General features: G+C 41.1%; 1 protein-coding gene across 1 annotated transcript; it reads right to left on the reverse strand.

Annotated features, from left to right (window-relative positions):
- Window positions 1-4374: 4374 nt before the first annotated feature.
- Window positions 4375-17081, reverse strand: LOC133577319 (transcriptional repressor scratch 1-like). The gene is made up of 2 exons (XM_061931035.1): window positions 16405-17081; window positions 4375-9999 (listed from the first exon to the last, which is right to left on the reverse strand). Exons 1-2 carry the CDS (start codon window positions 16526-16528, stop codon window positions 9221-9223), a joined length of 903 nt encoding a protein of 300 aa, XP_061787019.1. The 5' UTR covers window positions 16529-17081; the 3' UTR covers window positions 4375-9220.
- Window positions 17082-17348: the final 267 nt, after the last annotated feature.

A 17348-nucleotide genomic window follows, 5' to 3' on the forward strand; every position in this document is an offset into this window, starting at 1 on the left:
GAATAAAATATTACGAGAATCAGTTTGAATCGAGAGTTGATTCTGAATCGAATTGTCACCCTAAGAATCAGAATTTTGAGTTTTTGTAAAATTCTAATCCCGATAAATTTTGTCGACTAACATTATTCTTATTAGTTATCATCAACGACCTATTTTTCTCTGACTGAAATAATATGATAATAACTACTACAGTTTAGAGTACAAACAAGACAAAAATATTGAAAGATGCCATAGTCATATTTAATTTTGTAAATAGTTGGGACTAGTTCAGGGGTCTGCAACCTTTACCAGTCAAAGAGCCATTTTGACCAGTTTCACAAATTAAAAAAAACAATGGGAGCCACAAAAATCTTTTGAAATTTAAAATGAAATAACACTGCATACAAAGTTTTTTTTCTTGCTTTGTGCTATGTATAAACCAGGGGTCTCAGACACGCGGCCCACACCTTAATATGGAAATTGAATGTAAGTGCGGCCCGCGGGTTTTATATGAATGGCGCTTGACAGCGTCATACTTGTCAACCCTCCCGGTTTTTCCGGCAGACTACGAATTTCAGGGCAACTATCCTCTCGAACGTACAGCATTTAGTGCCCACTACAGCCAGCGTGCCGGCCCAGCCACACGTTGTATGGGGCTTCTGCTTGCTCACGTAAGTGACAGCAAGGCATACTTGGTCAACAACCACACAGGTTACTCTGTCGGTGGCAGTATAAAAAACTTTAACACTCTTACTAATAATGCGCCACACTGTGAACCCACACCAAACAAGAATGACAAACACATTTCGGGAGAACATCTGCACCGTAACACAACATAAACACAACAGAACAAATACCCAGAATCCCATGCAGCCCTAACTCTTCCAGGCTACATTATACACCCCCTCTACCGCCCACCTCAACCATTGCACAGGGGGGGGGGGGGGGGGGGGGTGAGGGAGCAGGGTTGGGGTGGGGGCGGGGTTTGGTGGTAGCATGGGTATATAATGTAGCACGAAAGAGTCAGGGCTGCATGGGATTCTGGGTATTTGTTCTGTTGTGTTTATGTTGTGTTAAGGTGCAGATGTTCTCCCGAAATGTGTTTGTCATTCTTGTTTGGTTTTGGTTCAAAGTGTGGAGCATTATTAGTAAGAGTGTTAAAGTTGTTTTATATGGCCACCGTCAGTGTAACCTGTGTGGCTGTTGACCAAGTATGCCTTGCTATCACTTACGTGTAAAAGCAGAAGATGCAGGCCAGGCTGGCACGCTGTTTATACAGATTGTAGAGGGCGCTAAATGCTGTACCATCATGGCACGCCCTTATTATTATTGTAAGGGTGAAAATCGGAGAATATTAATCCCGGGAGTTTTCTGCGAGAGGCACTGAAATCCGGAAGTCTCCCGGGAAAATCGGGGGGTGTTGGCAAGTATGCAGCTGAGGCGCATCAGAGTGATCAAAGAGCCGCATGCGGCTCCGGAGCCACGGGTTGCCGACCCCTGGACTAGTTCTAAATATATCCAATCGCAGGTCTTCAGCAATGTATGAAAGTGCACGGGGCGTCACAAAGGAGACCCATTTAGATGCTTTTCTTTATGTACACCTTGGAGAAAGAGAAGAGGACAAATTTCAGTTGTGTACGCTATGATACCATCAGCAGGCGTCAAAGCGGACGCAACTGTAAGTAGGACAAAGCTAATACTAGCATATTCCGTTACCATTATTAGAACAACTACTGGAATGCTTTGCTAAATTTACAGACCTTTGCTAACTATTCTCATTATGTGATGAAAAATAACACGTTTTATTAATTGTGGTAGTTGCTTTTATGATTCGTGGCCCGGATCATGTTTTGTTATTTTCTGTTAGTTTTGGACTCCCTCAGTTCCTGTTTTTGTGCACCCTTGGTTTTGTTTTTAGTTACCATGGGTGCTTGTTATTTCCACCTGTCTCTGATTGGTGTTCGGGGCGCTCACTTGTTTCCCGAGCACTAATCAGAGGCATTATTTAAGCTTGCCTTTGCTGGACAGTCAGCCTGGCTTCATTGTTTGCTACACGCAACCTGTTACGTGAGTATTTCTTGTCTCCTAGTCTATGCTATGTGGTAGCCTTAGCTTCCAGTGCGATCACCACATTTTCCCTCTTGCTTGTTTTCTGTTTTTGGTATTCCTTTGATTTTCGAAGAATAAATCATGTTCCTACCTGCACGTCTTGTCCGGAGTGGTCCGTCTTCATCCCGGGGGAACAAACCCTGCAGTAAGCTGCGATCCCCCCGCCGTAACAGTTGCTCTGACATTGACGTCAATAATCCAATCTTGCAAATAATAAATCCTGCCAATAAACTATATTTAAGAGTGTTTAACGTGACAACACTATGTGACTCTGCAGCAAACCCCGATCAAATGATTACTACCAAAGGATTGATTTATCTGCGATGAGGTGGCGACTTGTCCAGGGTGTACCCCGCCTTCCGCCCAATTGTAGCTGAGATAGGCTCCAGCGCCCCCCGCCATCCCGAAGGGAATAAGCGGTAGAAAATGGATGGATGGATGGATGGATGGATGGATGGATGGATGGATGGATGGATGGATTGATTTATCTGCTACTACTGTTATAGATGAGGACTTTATTCAAATACTTGATATAGGCTCCAGCACCCCCTGCGACCCCGAACGGGACAAACGGTAGAAAATGGATGGATGGATGGACATATCGAGCAAAAATTATTGTATGAACTTTTTGATTTACGAACCGCAGACCAACAATAACTTTAAAATCAATGTGCATTTCAGTGCGTGGAGTCAGTCTGTGGAACAACTTAGGGGACGAGTTAAAAACCTGTTCTAACATGATTCAATTTAAAAGACTGTTTAAAAAAGAAGTACTGAAGAAGTACGAGGAGGAAAGAGAGTGATGCCCTCAGCACAGAGCGATGAGAGAGAGGTGTATGGTCAGAGAGTGTTTGGGCCCGTGTGTGTGTGTGTGTGTGTGTGTGTGTGTGTGTGTGTGTGTGTGTGTGTGTGTGTGTGTGTGTGTGTGTGTGTGTGTGTGTGTGTGTGTTTGTCTCGTCTTGTCTTGTCTCATAGTAACAGTGGTGCTATTGTATTGTTAGTGTACAGGAGCTTTTCTTGTTTTTGTTTGTATAGTATTGTTCTTGTATTATATTGTTTATGTTAAATGTGGAATGAGTGAGAGGGATTGGGATATTATAAGCATCTGCTTCATCCAACCCCTTTTCAAGCCTTGCATAAATGTCCCTGCCAAAATGTAAAAAAAAAAATTTAAAAAAAAGTGTTTTGTTGTACTGTGCAAGTTTGAAATAAATAATTCAATCAATCAATCAATCAATCAATCAATATGCTTTGTTGTACAAACCTATCTTTGTGTACAAAGGTTTCATCCATCCATTGTGTGCCTGCAGGGCAGCCATTTTGTGCCCGGCAGCACATCCATTGTGGGCGGTCTTATCGAGCTGCGGCGCTCACTGTTCAGTCATTCAGTCAGCACTAATTGCTACATACTGTGCTTTTTAATAGTTTTTTTTAGCCTTTTCTAGTTTTGCTATCTCAGTACGAGTCCAAAGAAAGCAATGGACAAACAAAATATCCACATAGTTCTCATCACGTTGCTTCAATATACAAACTGTTCTATTTACAAACCCTGTCAAGAACCAATTGAATCATAAAATCAAGTTCTACTTGACATTTTAGTTGACTAAATGTATCATTAATTTTAGATGACTAATCATTTTTGGAACTTTAGTTGACTAATTTTCTGAATCTGTGTTTAGATCACTACAGTTCAACTAAAACTAAAATATATTTTCGTATCCACACAGTTCTCGACATTTGAATTCGTAAAATGAGGTTGACTTGACATTTTAGTTGATTATATTTATCATTTATTTTTGGTGACTAAACATTTTTGGAAATTTAGTTGACTAATTTTCTGATACTGTGTTTAGATCACTACTGTTCAACTAAAACTAAAATACATTTTCGTATCCACATAGTTCTGGACACTTTGCTTCAATATACGAACATTTCCATTTACAAACCCTGTTCAAGAACCAATTGAATTCGTAAAATGAGGTTCTACTTGACATTTTAGTTGACTAAATGTATAATTCATTTTTGGTGACTAAAATGTTTTGTAAATTTAGTTGACTAATTTTCTGAATCTGTGTCTAAATCACTGCAGTTAAACTCAAACTAAAATATATTTTCATCAAAAACTGCTGTGTAAATGAATACACAATTAACAAGGAGACTCCACACCTATGAACTGTTGAACTGAGGAAAGTATTTTGGATAAAAGCTGAACTGTTCAGTTGCCTCATTCAACCTTTGCAGATCATCGGATGACTGAGAATCCACACCACCACATTTTCTGTTCAAACTATCTTTTATTATTAAGGAAATGAAACAAAATGCCCAGTGTTGCTTTTGTGCTTTACAATTGGAGGTTCCCAAAAACCTCCTCAGAGGAAGAACAACAAAGTAGGAAGCTCCTGAAAATCATCATCGTCACCTGTCGCTCTGTATAGACCTGTAGAAATAATCCACTCAGTGCTTATTTACAAGGCCTCTTGCCGCAAAATATCATGTGCTCTAGGAAAGAAAGAAAAAGTTGTGACTGAGTTTGCTCACATTATAAAATGTCACCCAGAGCGTCTTCTTCAACATCTTCATTGTTTTTATTCCCACACGTCTTGATGCATTGCAGTAGAAAAAAAAGCAAGTTATTTCTACAAATAAAGGCATCGTCTACCTGAATCTAAACACTTCCTTAATTGTGCTACTTACTCACTCGGAGAGGAAAAAACAAACAAAAAGTTACAATTGTTAAGAGGAAGTGTTTTTTATATAAGAATAGATAAACTAGCTTGTGGCTATAGTTGGCTACAGTAGCTCGTAGTGTTGTCTAACGTGTTTGTCGGTGCTCTCTGGTGCTGAAAGATTGGACACGCATCTTGTTAAGGCTTTACAGTTGGCTTTTGTTGCGTTCTGACACGCAATATTTGACCTCCTTTGACTCCTTTTACAGAGCCCTTCAGCAACAGTTCTTAAATCCTGCATCAAGTAGCTGTTCATGGCTACAAGCAAAACATTGTCAGTGTCAATATTACAGCACCAGAGGCCGACAATAGTAGTACCTTCTACTTTCTACAATAATTTTACAATAATACAAGGCAGGCAGTGCAACATGTACAAAAAAAAAACACCTGCAGTCCTCCGTTTGAAGCTTTTATGCCTAATTTTCTCATGCATACCTATGGACAAGCTTTGAACAAATCCCCAACATTGTAACTTCACCTAAGAGGAGAAGGCCTCAAAGAATCACAGCAAATATGAATTTGCTTACTCCCTGATATGTCATATCTTCTTCACTACATACACACAATAGTGGCGCTTGGAAGAAAAAACTGATGCAGATGTGAGTGTCATTATTGCTCTATTGCAGGGGTGTCCAAAAGGTCTCCGCTGAGGGCCGCATACAGAATTATTAGCACATTTTGTGCAATAAATATGCTAAATGCTATCCAATGCAGGTCAATATATGCTAAGACATCTGAACACAGTTAATTATTGTAATATCTAATGATATCATCTTCAGAACCACTGTCCACTGCAGTGGACATTTGTTTTCTTTTGTTTTCATTTTGGGGGCAAAAAGAGCCCTGTTATGTTAAACTGAAATGTCTGCTGCAGAGAATGCTGGTTCTCAGGAGGCTATATCTCATTAACAATTCATTTTAATTTCACAATATGCCAATAAAAATAAGGCGAAAATGGCCCCCCGGCCGCACTTTAGACACCCCTTCCCTTTTGTATATGGAAAAAAAAAGACAGTGTTGCAGTTTTGGCAACTAATTTGCAAAATATTCATAACATTGGCATAGTCTTCCTTTGCTGGGCTGTGACTTTTTTTGCATGCAGTTGTGTGAAAAAAACAAACTCAAAAGTGTCAAATGCTTTGGCATATTTATAACAGAAGGCAAAAATAAATAATGTGCAAATAATTAGAATAAATAGCAATAAATAGACGTAACACTGACTGCTGTATGTTGATGCTATTTTACAACAATCCCTTTAATAGGGAGGTTTTTAACATCTTGGAACCTCGACTAAGACCATGTCCACACAAATATATGGATATTTAAACATTTTAATGGGTTGTCGTTCACACACAAACGTAGGATTTTGTCAGTCATTAAAACTGAGCTTTTGGAAAACTCTGTCCAGAATGGAGATTTTCCAAAGCCTTTTTGTTTGTGTGGCTGGGTAAAACTGAAGACTACATAAGATATGCGTAACATTATTTCGTGTTTTTAAACCTTTTTTTTAATTGACCTACAGGTGTTTGCGTACAGGTGTGCGTGCGCTTTGTAACATGCACACTCCATGCACAATCGATTAAAAGGTGTAATTTCTTAGGCTCTGTCTATACATGTTTTCAGAGGTGGGTAGAAACGCGCTACATTTACTGCAGTAACCTTTTTCAATACATTGTACTTAGGGTAGTTTTTAATGCAACGTACTTTTAACTTGTGCTATTTTTGTAAAGAAAAATCACCACTTTCACTACGTTACATTGGGTTTCATTCTGATCGCTACATTTATTCACATGATTTTATTAATTTATAATTATTGATTACTGCTTGCAAAGACATATTCATTTCGCTCATTAGAAAAAGTTCTGTCACATGACTCTGTTTTACCAATTCAACAAAAGCACTAGTGACGTTTGACTCCAAACCTGTTGTCCCATGACCACACTCGAACTACACACTGTAAATAGTGACATGACAACGTTTACATACAAACGGAAAAAGACAATTTTGATCCTGCACTGTCATCTGTCAGTAGAAAGATTCACATTCCGGCTTACAATAATTCAATTTCCAGCTCTAGAAAACATGTTGCGGTAAGTTGTAGATGTTTTATTTTGCTTTAGCTGCGCAAATGCTAACATTAGCCGTGTTATAACATCATAAGTGACTGTAGAATGTGCATCTTTTGCAGTACACGTTGTAGCAGTGGCAAATAAAGCGCTCCTTTTCTCCTGCCTATGCTGTAAATCGGCCGATCGTAAACCTCCCCTGAGTGCGTTGTATGCAAACATAGCTTTGATCGTTTGACTTCTTCACCATTTCAGAGGAAGACATTGTGCGTACTATTTGCAAACATTCCAGAGGGTGGAAAAACACATTGTGCTTCAACACATCAAACCTTAACAGCCACATGAAATTCCAGCATCGCTGTGGGGGTGTTTTTGAAAGCCACTGAAGACATCTTCTGCTAAAGGAGCTGACGCAAAGAAAGCTGTGGACAAACTCCCATATTTTCCAGGCTTTAGAGCGCACCGGTATTTAAGCATCCACCAAATAATAGAAGAAAAAATATTTTTTACATATATTAGCTGCAGATATATACCGGTACGAAATATTTTGTAAAGGTTTTTTTCCATACCTTCATTGTGCCTGTAACACGGCAGTAAAACGGCTGATCAAACAAAACTGAAATCATCGTCATGGACCCACTAGCTACGGAAGCTAGCTCTCCAATCAGCTAAACAGACTCAATAACTTCACAGTGACATTTTTGTGAATTTAAGAAACTAAAACAATTACAAAAGAATGCCATTGTAAGTTAATAATACTAACAGACACTTGTAAACGTGACTGCGTATTCCCTAATGCTAACAACGCCAGCTTGATTACATTCCAATAGTACGTACAAGTATACGTGAAAACACTCCTACAGACATCACACATGGGGCGGTTTAGTAAGTATGAATTGTTTTAGTTCTATTGTAAGACTCACAAACTTTGTTTGGAGAAAAATCCTTTCCAGCTGAAACGCTATGGACACGAAACAGGAAGTACGTTTTTAACCTGAATCACCTGTGTGAGTGAACTTGTCCAAAAGTTGATGCCAAAGCACAAATAATATCATACCATTTTAGTGTCTGTCGGTGTAATATGAAAACTGTTTGTTGAATGCAAAACATTATGGCTGTTCGAAAAATCCATAAATTAGCCATACCGTTTCATAAGCCGCAGGGTTCAAATCATTGAAAAAAGATATCGACTTATGGTCCGAAAAATATGGTACATTAAAATCTACATTTAAAAAACAAGTTCATTGGTTATTGGTATAGTTCTTGAGAAGCAGAAAGTTTTCTTTAAAAAAAAAATACATCGTCCATCCCTAGTTTTTAGCGCCAACATTTCATCTTATTCCAGTTACTTTACATCTATTTGTTCTTTTATTACACATGGCATGTGTTTTTTCTGTAATAGTACTTTTAGAATATGTGGGTCAAATTTTTGCTGTGGGCCGCAAATGGCCCCCGGGCTGCATTTTGGATACAACTGCTTGAAAGTATCAGTACTCTTATCCGGTTCACCTCTGCTGGTTTTAAACGTAAGGTACACATCATTGTACATCCATCGTTTATTGCGAGGTAGGTGAAAATTCAGCAAAGTAGTGATGGTATTTATTTATTTTTATGATTTTTACGAATATTATATGCAATTAAAGTCTTAATAAGCCCATCTCTCACACTTATAAACACTTCCTATGCTCTTAAAGGCATTATAATGTGCAAAAACGTCAGCTGTGGTTGCTTCTTTAGGCTTCTCACAGGCCAAAATGCGTCTGACAGACGGTCAAATGGGATATTTACAGATATTTTTGGGCGGAGAAATGTGCGATTTTGAAAACATTCGTGTTTATGTGGACATGGCCTAACACTGGCAGCTAAAACATTTTGTTTAGGTTGTTTGTAGAAAGGAAAAATACCCTGGTGTGTTTTTGTTTGACTCCTTCACCCAAGAAGCAGCAGCACCCATATAACTTGGAAACTCTGTTGCCTGTCAAATTGTACAAATTTGTTTTTCACTTCAGCGTGGTTACACAACACAAGTTCAAGTCCCGGGTAGGAAAAATCTCTCCCCTAAATTATGAACAATGTCTGGAAGTTGATTTAATCTCTTTTTGCAGGGTGGCGACTGAAGATGAGGAGAGAATTTGTGCTTGCTTGTGTCCCCTGTGAGGAGGATCGTGGCCATAAATAGATGGAGGTGTCTTGGAAGTGATGAGCTAGATGTTCTGTGCTTGATTTATCTTTTGTGAATGAGTGCACATTTGGAAGCCGTGTTCTGGTTTTCACGCTGCGAGGTCCTCCGCCCCTATTGAGGCGAGGAGATGGATTTGGGAGCGTTTGGAAGGATATAAGTCACTCCCCCACCGAGCTGAGTGGGGAGAAGGCCCCCTTGAAGCACGCCGACTCGTAGTGCTTGTTCAGGTAGCTCTTGAGAGCGAACGTCTTGTCGCAGCGCTTGCATTTGTAGTGCTTGAACGCCGAGTGCGTCTGCATGTGAGCGCGGAGGTTCGAGCGGTCGGCGAAGGCCTTGCCGCAGTGCGAGCACCCGAAGGGCTTCTCGCCGGTGTGCGAGCGCATGTGGCCCTGCAGCAGCCACGGGCGGCTGAAGGCCTTGCCGCAGACGTCGCACTTGTGCTTGAGGTCGTGCGTGAGCAGGTGCATGGCCATGGCCGGCATGGAGACGTAGACCTTGCCGCACGTGGGACACTTCTTGGCCATCTTGCTGTCCATGCTGCGGTGCGTCTGCTTGTGCCGGCTCAGGTTGGAAGACGTGGCGTAGGTCTTGCCGCATTCGCTGCACGAGTGCCTCTGCGGAGCCCCCCTGGGGTTGGCGGCGCCCTTCCGCCTCGAGCGCCCGTCCATGATGAAGAAGGCGTCCACCGTGTAGCCCTCGCTGACGGCGGCGTCCCCGTTGATGTAACCGCTGGCCGACGAGGACACCTCTGACCTGGGGCTGTCCGGCTGGTCGGAATCGCCGTGGATGTCGCCATGGATGCCGCTGAAGGTGTCGTCGATGCGGCTGTAGATGATGGACGAGTGGCTCGGGGAGGAGGGCACTTTAGAGATGGCCGACGAGTCGCTGCCCACCACGTCGTCATAGTGAGAGGGGGTCAGATAATTCCGCACGTAACCTGAGACAAGACACAGGAAGTGGTCAGTTCACCCGCAGTGAGCATCGATCGAAAACAAGACACCGCATTTCTTTAGAGTTATTTATAATTGTGCCGCAGTCTTTTATTTCACATGCAAGTAGCTTTTAGGAGCACTTCTACCTTTTAACCGCTGCACAGAAAAAGGTGAAAATGTGCCAAAACATGCACCGCTTTTGTGTCACCTGTGCTATTATTTTTCTAACCAATACACAACACGGCGGCGCCGTTTTGAAACCAATGAATTAGATTGACTTGAACTTTCCAACACAGCTCCAGAAAACAAGCACTGTAATTTTAGGATTTGGCCGCATCACCACGGAATTTGGTACACAGTTTTAGGGGACTGACAAGCGCTTGTGTGTAAAATTCAAGCAAGATCGGTTAAAAAACTTGCCTGCAAAATGTCCTACTTCATGATAAAACTTTGAGGATCTATTCATTACATCCAATCCAATTCACTTTGTTTGTATAGCACATTTCAAAAAACTAAAGTTTCACAAAGTTCTGCACAGTAGTTAAAACACACATTTAGAAGCAAGATCAAACTAAGGACAGTCAAGAGTCAAAAACAAAAACAAAAACAAAAAAAGCATTTAACTAAAAAGAGAATAAACACATAAAAGAAAAGAAAAAAGACTAAGATCACACAACTCGCATTATAAGCCAAGGAGTAAAAATATGTTTTAAGACGTGATTTAAAACTCATTAAAGAAGGAGCCGTCCGAATAACCAAGGAAAATCAGAAATATGAGCACCAGAACTGGATGTAGTAAGGACAAATGGGGCCATTTTTTTCATTTTGTACTTGTCCTAATCTTTTTGTATGTTTTCCACTTTTCTCAACTTTTCTTTAAAAGCCTAACCAAGGACGAGGGTTTCAAATTAGCCTGTGGCTAGAAGTCTTATGTACTTTGACATCGGTTACCTATGGGTAGCAATGTGTAATTGTACTGTCCCTGTCAAATAAATAAATACAAATAAAAAACATAAATTAAAAAAAACAAAAAAACAGAGGGATATCGTTCCAAAGTTTCAGAGCCGCAGCAAAAATGCACACTCACTTCTGGATTTTAAGCGGGTTTTTGGGACGACAAAGAGAAATTGATCAGCTGACCTCAGCGACCTTGTGGGGGGTGTAGATTTTTAAAAGTTCTGACATTTATTGTGGTGCTAAACCGTTAAGAGATTTTAAAACAAACAATACAATTTTACAATAAATTCTAAAATGAACCGGGAGCCAGTGAAGGGATGCTAAAATCGGGTTAATGTGTCGGTGTTTTTGACTTTGTGCCAATTAAAAGGCGGACTAACTGCAATCGAGCGAGTGAGGCCTGGTTCACTCCAACACAGAGTGAGTCGCAGTAGTCCAGAAGTGATGAAATAAAAGCATGTATAAAGTCGTTAAAAGATAAATACATGTATGCCAGCGTCACTTCCAAAGCATTTTGACTGCTATCCATAGAGGGCGCTAAAAATGTCAAATGCAATAAGATTGAGGACAAAAAAAGTTGGCTTTTATGCAATATGTTTATTTTAGTGCTGACCAACAATTACATTTTTGAATTAGAATAATCACACTTTTGAATTCAGAATAATCACAATTAATCACAGGTTATTACTCGCAAGCATAATTTGAGATTCATTTGAAAAAAAACCTGTATTTAGACACAAATGCAATTTATTTATTTTCTTTGAGGGGGGAGTCTGTTTTTTCAGTACCAGTATTATGATTTCCCTATCAAATGAATAAATTTAAAGAAAAAAAAAAATGGCCAAACGATTAAAAAAGAATATGTTAATATTAATTAAAAACAGATTGAAAAAAATAAAAAATAAAAACGCAATTTGATTGTCAGGCATTTGTCCAGGAATTTTTTTTAAATATGTGTTAGTTGAACGTACGTCATTTTTTACTCATAACTTGCTAATAGTTTTATCTAAAGTCTCAGCTGGATATATTTCCCACCTTGCACAACAGTCGGAGTCTCCTCACTCATCTTTGCATGATTAATCTGCTTTTATGCACGATTAATGCAATAATTTTTTGTGATTAATCCCATGAGCTAATGAATTTAATTTGATAGCCCTAGCTTTTTGTCATTCATCTTGTACCTAATTAGATAGCATGAGAATTGTCCTCCAATAGAGTTTTGTGTGTTGAACAATTTGACTTTGGTTTGTGACACACACACACACACGCAAACACACACACAGCGAGACTGCTAGCTTCCTCTGCAGGATCTGAGCAGATCGATAGCTCTCCATTTCAATTAGCATTTCAGGAGCATTTAGACGCTGGGCAGAGGAGGATACTTGTGCTGGTAATATCATTTCAGCAGTCACTTCTGAGAAAAGCTGGGCTAAGTCAATAACAAGCAATGAATGACGCCAGACAGAAAGAGAGGGCGTGATGTTGAGATCAAGGTGTGGAGGTGGGGGGGTTGCATATGGAGTTGAACATTTTCGTATTAAATATCGGAGAATGAGACAGAACATGGAGGCAAATGTCATGAATACACCCTCACACACACACCCTCTGAGTGTGTGTGTGTGTGTGTGTGTGTGTGTGTGTGTGTGTGTGTGTGTGTGTGTGTGTGTGTGTGTGTGTGTGTGTGTGTGTGTGTGTGTGTGTGTGTGTGTGTGTGTGTGTTTTATAGAGCATGAGTAAGATTGTAGCAAGATGACCAAGTGTTTCTTTTAGCTCCTAGCAAACAGGACGCTTGACTCATACTTACCTACTCAGTGGCCTAGTGGTTAGAGTGTCCGCCCTGAGATCGGTAGGTTGTGGGTTCAAACCCCGGCCGAGTCATACCAAAGACTATAAAAAATGGGACCCATTACCTCCCTGCTTGGCACTCAGTATCAAGGGTTGGAATTGGGGGTTAAATCACCAAAAATGATTCCCGGGCGCGGCCACCGCTGCTGCCCACTGCTCCCCTCACCTCCCAGGGGGTGATCAAGGGTGATGGGTTAAATGCAGAGAATAATTTCGCCACACCTAGTGTGTGTGTGACAATCATTGGTACTTTAACTTTAACTTTACTTGTGTGCTCACTGACTGTGACACTACTTTTGTTTTTTTCGGGGGTTTTTGGGGAGGGGGGGGGGGGGGGGGCACTGTCACAGGAACAGATATTAACCCTGTAACACATTGCACCGATATTAGCTACAAACTAAGTAACGCTGCTACGTGGAAGCGTCGGGGAGACCCTGTTAATAGGGCAAGGAGGCATAAACCGTCATGTGGGAAAACGTTTATAAATTAAATGTATTCAGTCGCTCTTCATAGATTAGAAAACATATTTGGTCACTTTTACACACCAATTCAACAAAAAAAGGTACTAATATTGCGCGATAAAAAAATGTGAAATGATAATTTCACAACTTAAGCAGCACTTTCTGGGGATTGTATTTTTATTAGGGTTGTCAAAATTAACACGTTAACTCTTGGGATTATCTAAAAAAAAAACGCATTTATCATGTACTTTATCATGTACACCGGGGGTCCCCAAACTTTTTGACCCGGCCACATTGGGTTGAAAAAATTTGGCCAGGGGCCGGGTATATATATATATATATACACACATATATATACATGTATATATACACATACATATAAATATACACATACATACAAATATACACATACATAAATATTTATATATATATATACACATACATAAATATTTATATATATATATATACACATACATACATATTTATTTATATATATATATATATATATATATATACACATACATATGTGAATCGAATGATTTTTTTGCGCCCCTGTAATATCAATCAAAATATTACAAATAAGGTATTCAATAACTTATGAACAATTCAATGCTCAGTAAGCAGTTTAGCTTGATGGCGGTCATGTTTTTTCCAACCAATCTTGTTCAAATGTAACACACACATGTGCTTGTCTGTCCCCTAAAGGTGTGTACCAAGTTACAGTGCACTGTAAAAATGTTCATTGTAGATTCACAGTAATATACTGGCTAAATAATTCACAGTAACATTTACAGTAGTCTACTGTAAAATATCTAACATAAATTTATTGTACCTGCAGAGCTGTGATGGTTATGGTTAATTCAATAAAGTTAAAACTAAATGCTGTAATGTCACAATTGTGATTTTATAGTTAATTTAACAGCATACCGCCACTTACTGTAACAACATAGTCTATACGGAACACCTCAGGACAAATCAGTTTGAATTTACCGTAGTTTGTTGTCATTAGATTATCTTACTGGGAAATACCAGTTAACTGATGTGAAATATAAGGATTTCGTATTGTTTTACTATCATTTGTTATGTTACAGTACATTTTGAGAAAAATGTATAACGTCAGTATTTTGTCGAGCTGTGTGAGAATTTCCAAGTCAATCTGACTTATTGGGATTGATAACGCCACCATGCGGTGTATTTTCAGAAGGACAATTGCATAGGCAACACAGTAGTTGCATGTTTTGACAAATTTTCCCTCTTTTGTGCGCAGCGGTTCAAGAGTCCAAAAGTTAGACCACACAATTACATTTGTAACATCCATCCATCCATTTTCTACCGCTTATCCTTTCGGGGTGGCGGGGGGTGCTGGAGCCTATCTCAGCTGCATTCGGGCGGTAGGCGGGGTACACCCTGGACAAGTCGCCACCTCATCGCAGGGCCAACACAGATAGACAGACAACATTCAAACTCACATTCATACACTAGGGCCAATTTAGTTTGTTTTTGGAGGTGGGAGGAAGCCAGAGTACCCGCAGGGGACCCACGCAGTCACGGGGAGAACATGCAAACTCCACACAGAAAGATCCCGAGCGCAAGATCGAACCCAGGACCTTCGTATTGTGAGGCAGACGCACTAACCCCTGGTTCACCGTGCTGCCCTATTTGTAACATGATGGGGGAAATCTAATCCTACCAAATGTTCTCACAGCAACAGTCTCAACTGCACAGCCTTTACATTGACTTAGAGGACTTCTTTGTATATTCTGCACTGTTTCTTTACACATTCTGCAGAGTGGACAAGTAAAATGACAGATGGGTCAGAGAGAGAGAGGAAGAGTGAAGCAGCAAGCTACAATGCACACTTGTAGGTCACAAAGTGCTTCCTGTGTGTGCGCGTGTGTGTGTGTGTGCGCGCGCGCGTGTGTGTGTGTGTGTGTGTGTGTGTGTGCGTGCGTGCGTGTGTATGAGATGCTGTGCACCCAGCCGTGTAAGCTGCCTGGAAAATATGCCAACTTGACAGAAACACAGCAATGTGCGCGCGCGCGTGTGTGTGTGTGTGTGTGTGTGTGTGTGTGTGTGTGTGTGTGTGTGTGTGTGTGTGTGTGTGTGTGTGTGTGTGTGTGCAACAAGCATCACTTGTTTCAGTCAAACTCTTGTTATATTTATAACATGGGACATGAGTTTAGGCCTACACAACATGCCTGCCATGTTGATGCTGCTGCTGCTCAACTTCCATGTTTTTCTCCTCCTGCTGTCATGGGATCACCTGAGACCTTTTTCTTCTATTTATCATGTTTGACCTTGCTATAATGTAAAAAAAAAAAAAAAAAAAAAGATAAGGCAAAAAGTGCACACCTGCACCAACGCTTCTTTCTCTTTGCAATAATTTTTTAACAGACTTTGTCATTGTTACACCACTAGGGGGCGGCGATGTACCAAAGCAAGCGAACACGCAGACAACCCACATTACAGGCAACACGTACTATATATTAATCCAATATTTCTACATACAGATGGGTTGATTCATTTTATTTAGTCAAGAATTTCATTTTACCACTGTATCTTTATAGGTTAAGGTGAAACGGGTGGACTTAAGGTTGTGTTGCTTTTGTAGTTTTCTGCTTTGTTTTACTCCACAAGTTAGCTTTGTGAAGCCATTGTGTCTGTTTGAGATGTACACTGAAGTTGGAAATAGGCTCGCAATGCATGCTGGGATGTTTCGGTCACCACAGTTTGACCTTTACTCTTTTTTGCCCTCCCTGTCCTCCTTCAGACGCAGTCATGACTAATGCTTTGTATATGGGAGATCAAAAAATGAAGCCACGGTGCTGTGTGTGAAGTGAAGTGAATTATATTTATATAGCGCTCTTCTCTAGTGACTCAAAGCGCTTTCACATAGTGAAACCCAATATCTAAGTTACATTTAAACCAGTGTGGGTGGCACTGGGAGCAGGTGGGTAAAGTGTCTTACCCAAGGACACAACGGCAGGATGGCGGAAGCGGGGATCGAACCTGGAACCCTCAAGTTGCTGGCACGGCCACTCTATAGACCAGCTGTGTGTGTGTGTGTGTGTGTGTGTGTGTGTGTGTGTGTGTGTGTGTGTGTGTGTGTGTGTGTGTGTGTGTGTGTGTGTGTGTGTGGTGACTCACCTTTATCACGATGATGGAATCGTAGGCTCAGTTCTCCTCTTCGGCCGTGACAATACGAGCTCTCCAGCTCAGCAGCCGAAATGTCATCCAGCTTCACTTTCTTCACCAAGAAAGAGCGAGGCATGATGGCACACACACACACACACGCACGCACTCGCACACGCACACGCACACGCACACGCACGCACAGGGGCTCCCACTCGCTCTGAGAAGCTAGGCGTTATGAAAAGTGAATTCAAGTTTTAGCTCCCGGCAAACAGTGGTGGAGTTAAAGGGAACATTCCCGAAGCAGTGTTTTCTACTTAGCAAATGGAAGTCCTGCACAACTGTGGATAGTTAAAGAGAGAAAAAAGGTGTTCTTTTGTGAAGTCCTCGCTTCTAGTGTGTGTTTTTATGCCTTCAGCACCGGTCAGCTCCCCTTTGCCACAGCCGGTCGCTGTCCTTTCAGCACCACAATGTCAGAATCTACAGTCAAGTTGGACACATTCCCACTTGGCCGAGGTATAAAAAAAAAAAGTGGCTAAACGTGGAAAGTGGGTCACTACAGACTTCCTTAGGAAGATTTGTGCCGATCGGTCATGTTAGCTCCTGATAAATGCGGGACTGCTCCCCATAGAAGATGTTCCACACGGCGCTCGACCCCCCTGCGCCACGCTGCTCTTCCTCCTCCTCCTCCCTTGTCTGTATCTCCTCTCTGGTCGGCACGCGCGAAGCTGCAGCGGCTCTCTGGTGCACAGGACCAGCTGTTGCCTTTATATAGAGGAGGGAGCGTGGTAGAGAGACACAAAAAGCAAGCGAGAGAGCATCAGCTTGGTGGAGGGATTTTATGAGCAAGTTTGAAGCGCTGGCTCGCTCTCTGATTTATAAGGCAGTTAAGGGAATAAAACGGGGGCTTGCAAAAGTGGGATCTGTCATCATCACCGGGCCAGTTGTTCACTTGACAA

This window comes from Nerophis lumbriciformis, linkage group LG37 (genome assembly GCF_033978685.3).
Source record: "Nerophis lumbriciformis linkage group LG37, RoL_Nlum_v2.1, whole genome shotgun sequence".
NCBI classification, from domain to species: Eukaryota; Metazoa; Chordata; class Actinopteri; order Syngnathiformes; family Syngnathidae; genus Nerophis; species Nerophis lumbriciformis.

Excerpts from the sequence above, each read along its gene's own strand:
- LOC133577319 (XM_061931035.1), bottom strand. The coding sequence starts at position 16,528 with ATGCCTCGCTCTTTCTTGGTGAAGAAAGTGAAGCTGGATGACATTTCG. Across the intron at positions 10,000-16,404 it reads ATTCCATCATCGTGATAAAG|GTTACGTGCGGAATTATCTG; the intron begins GTGAGTCACCAC and ends GTCTTGTCTCAG.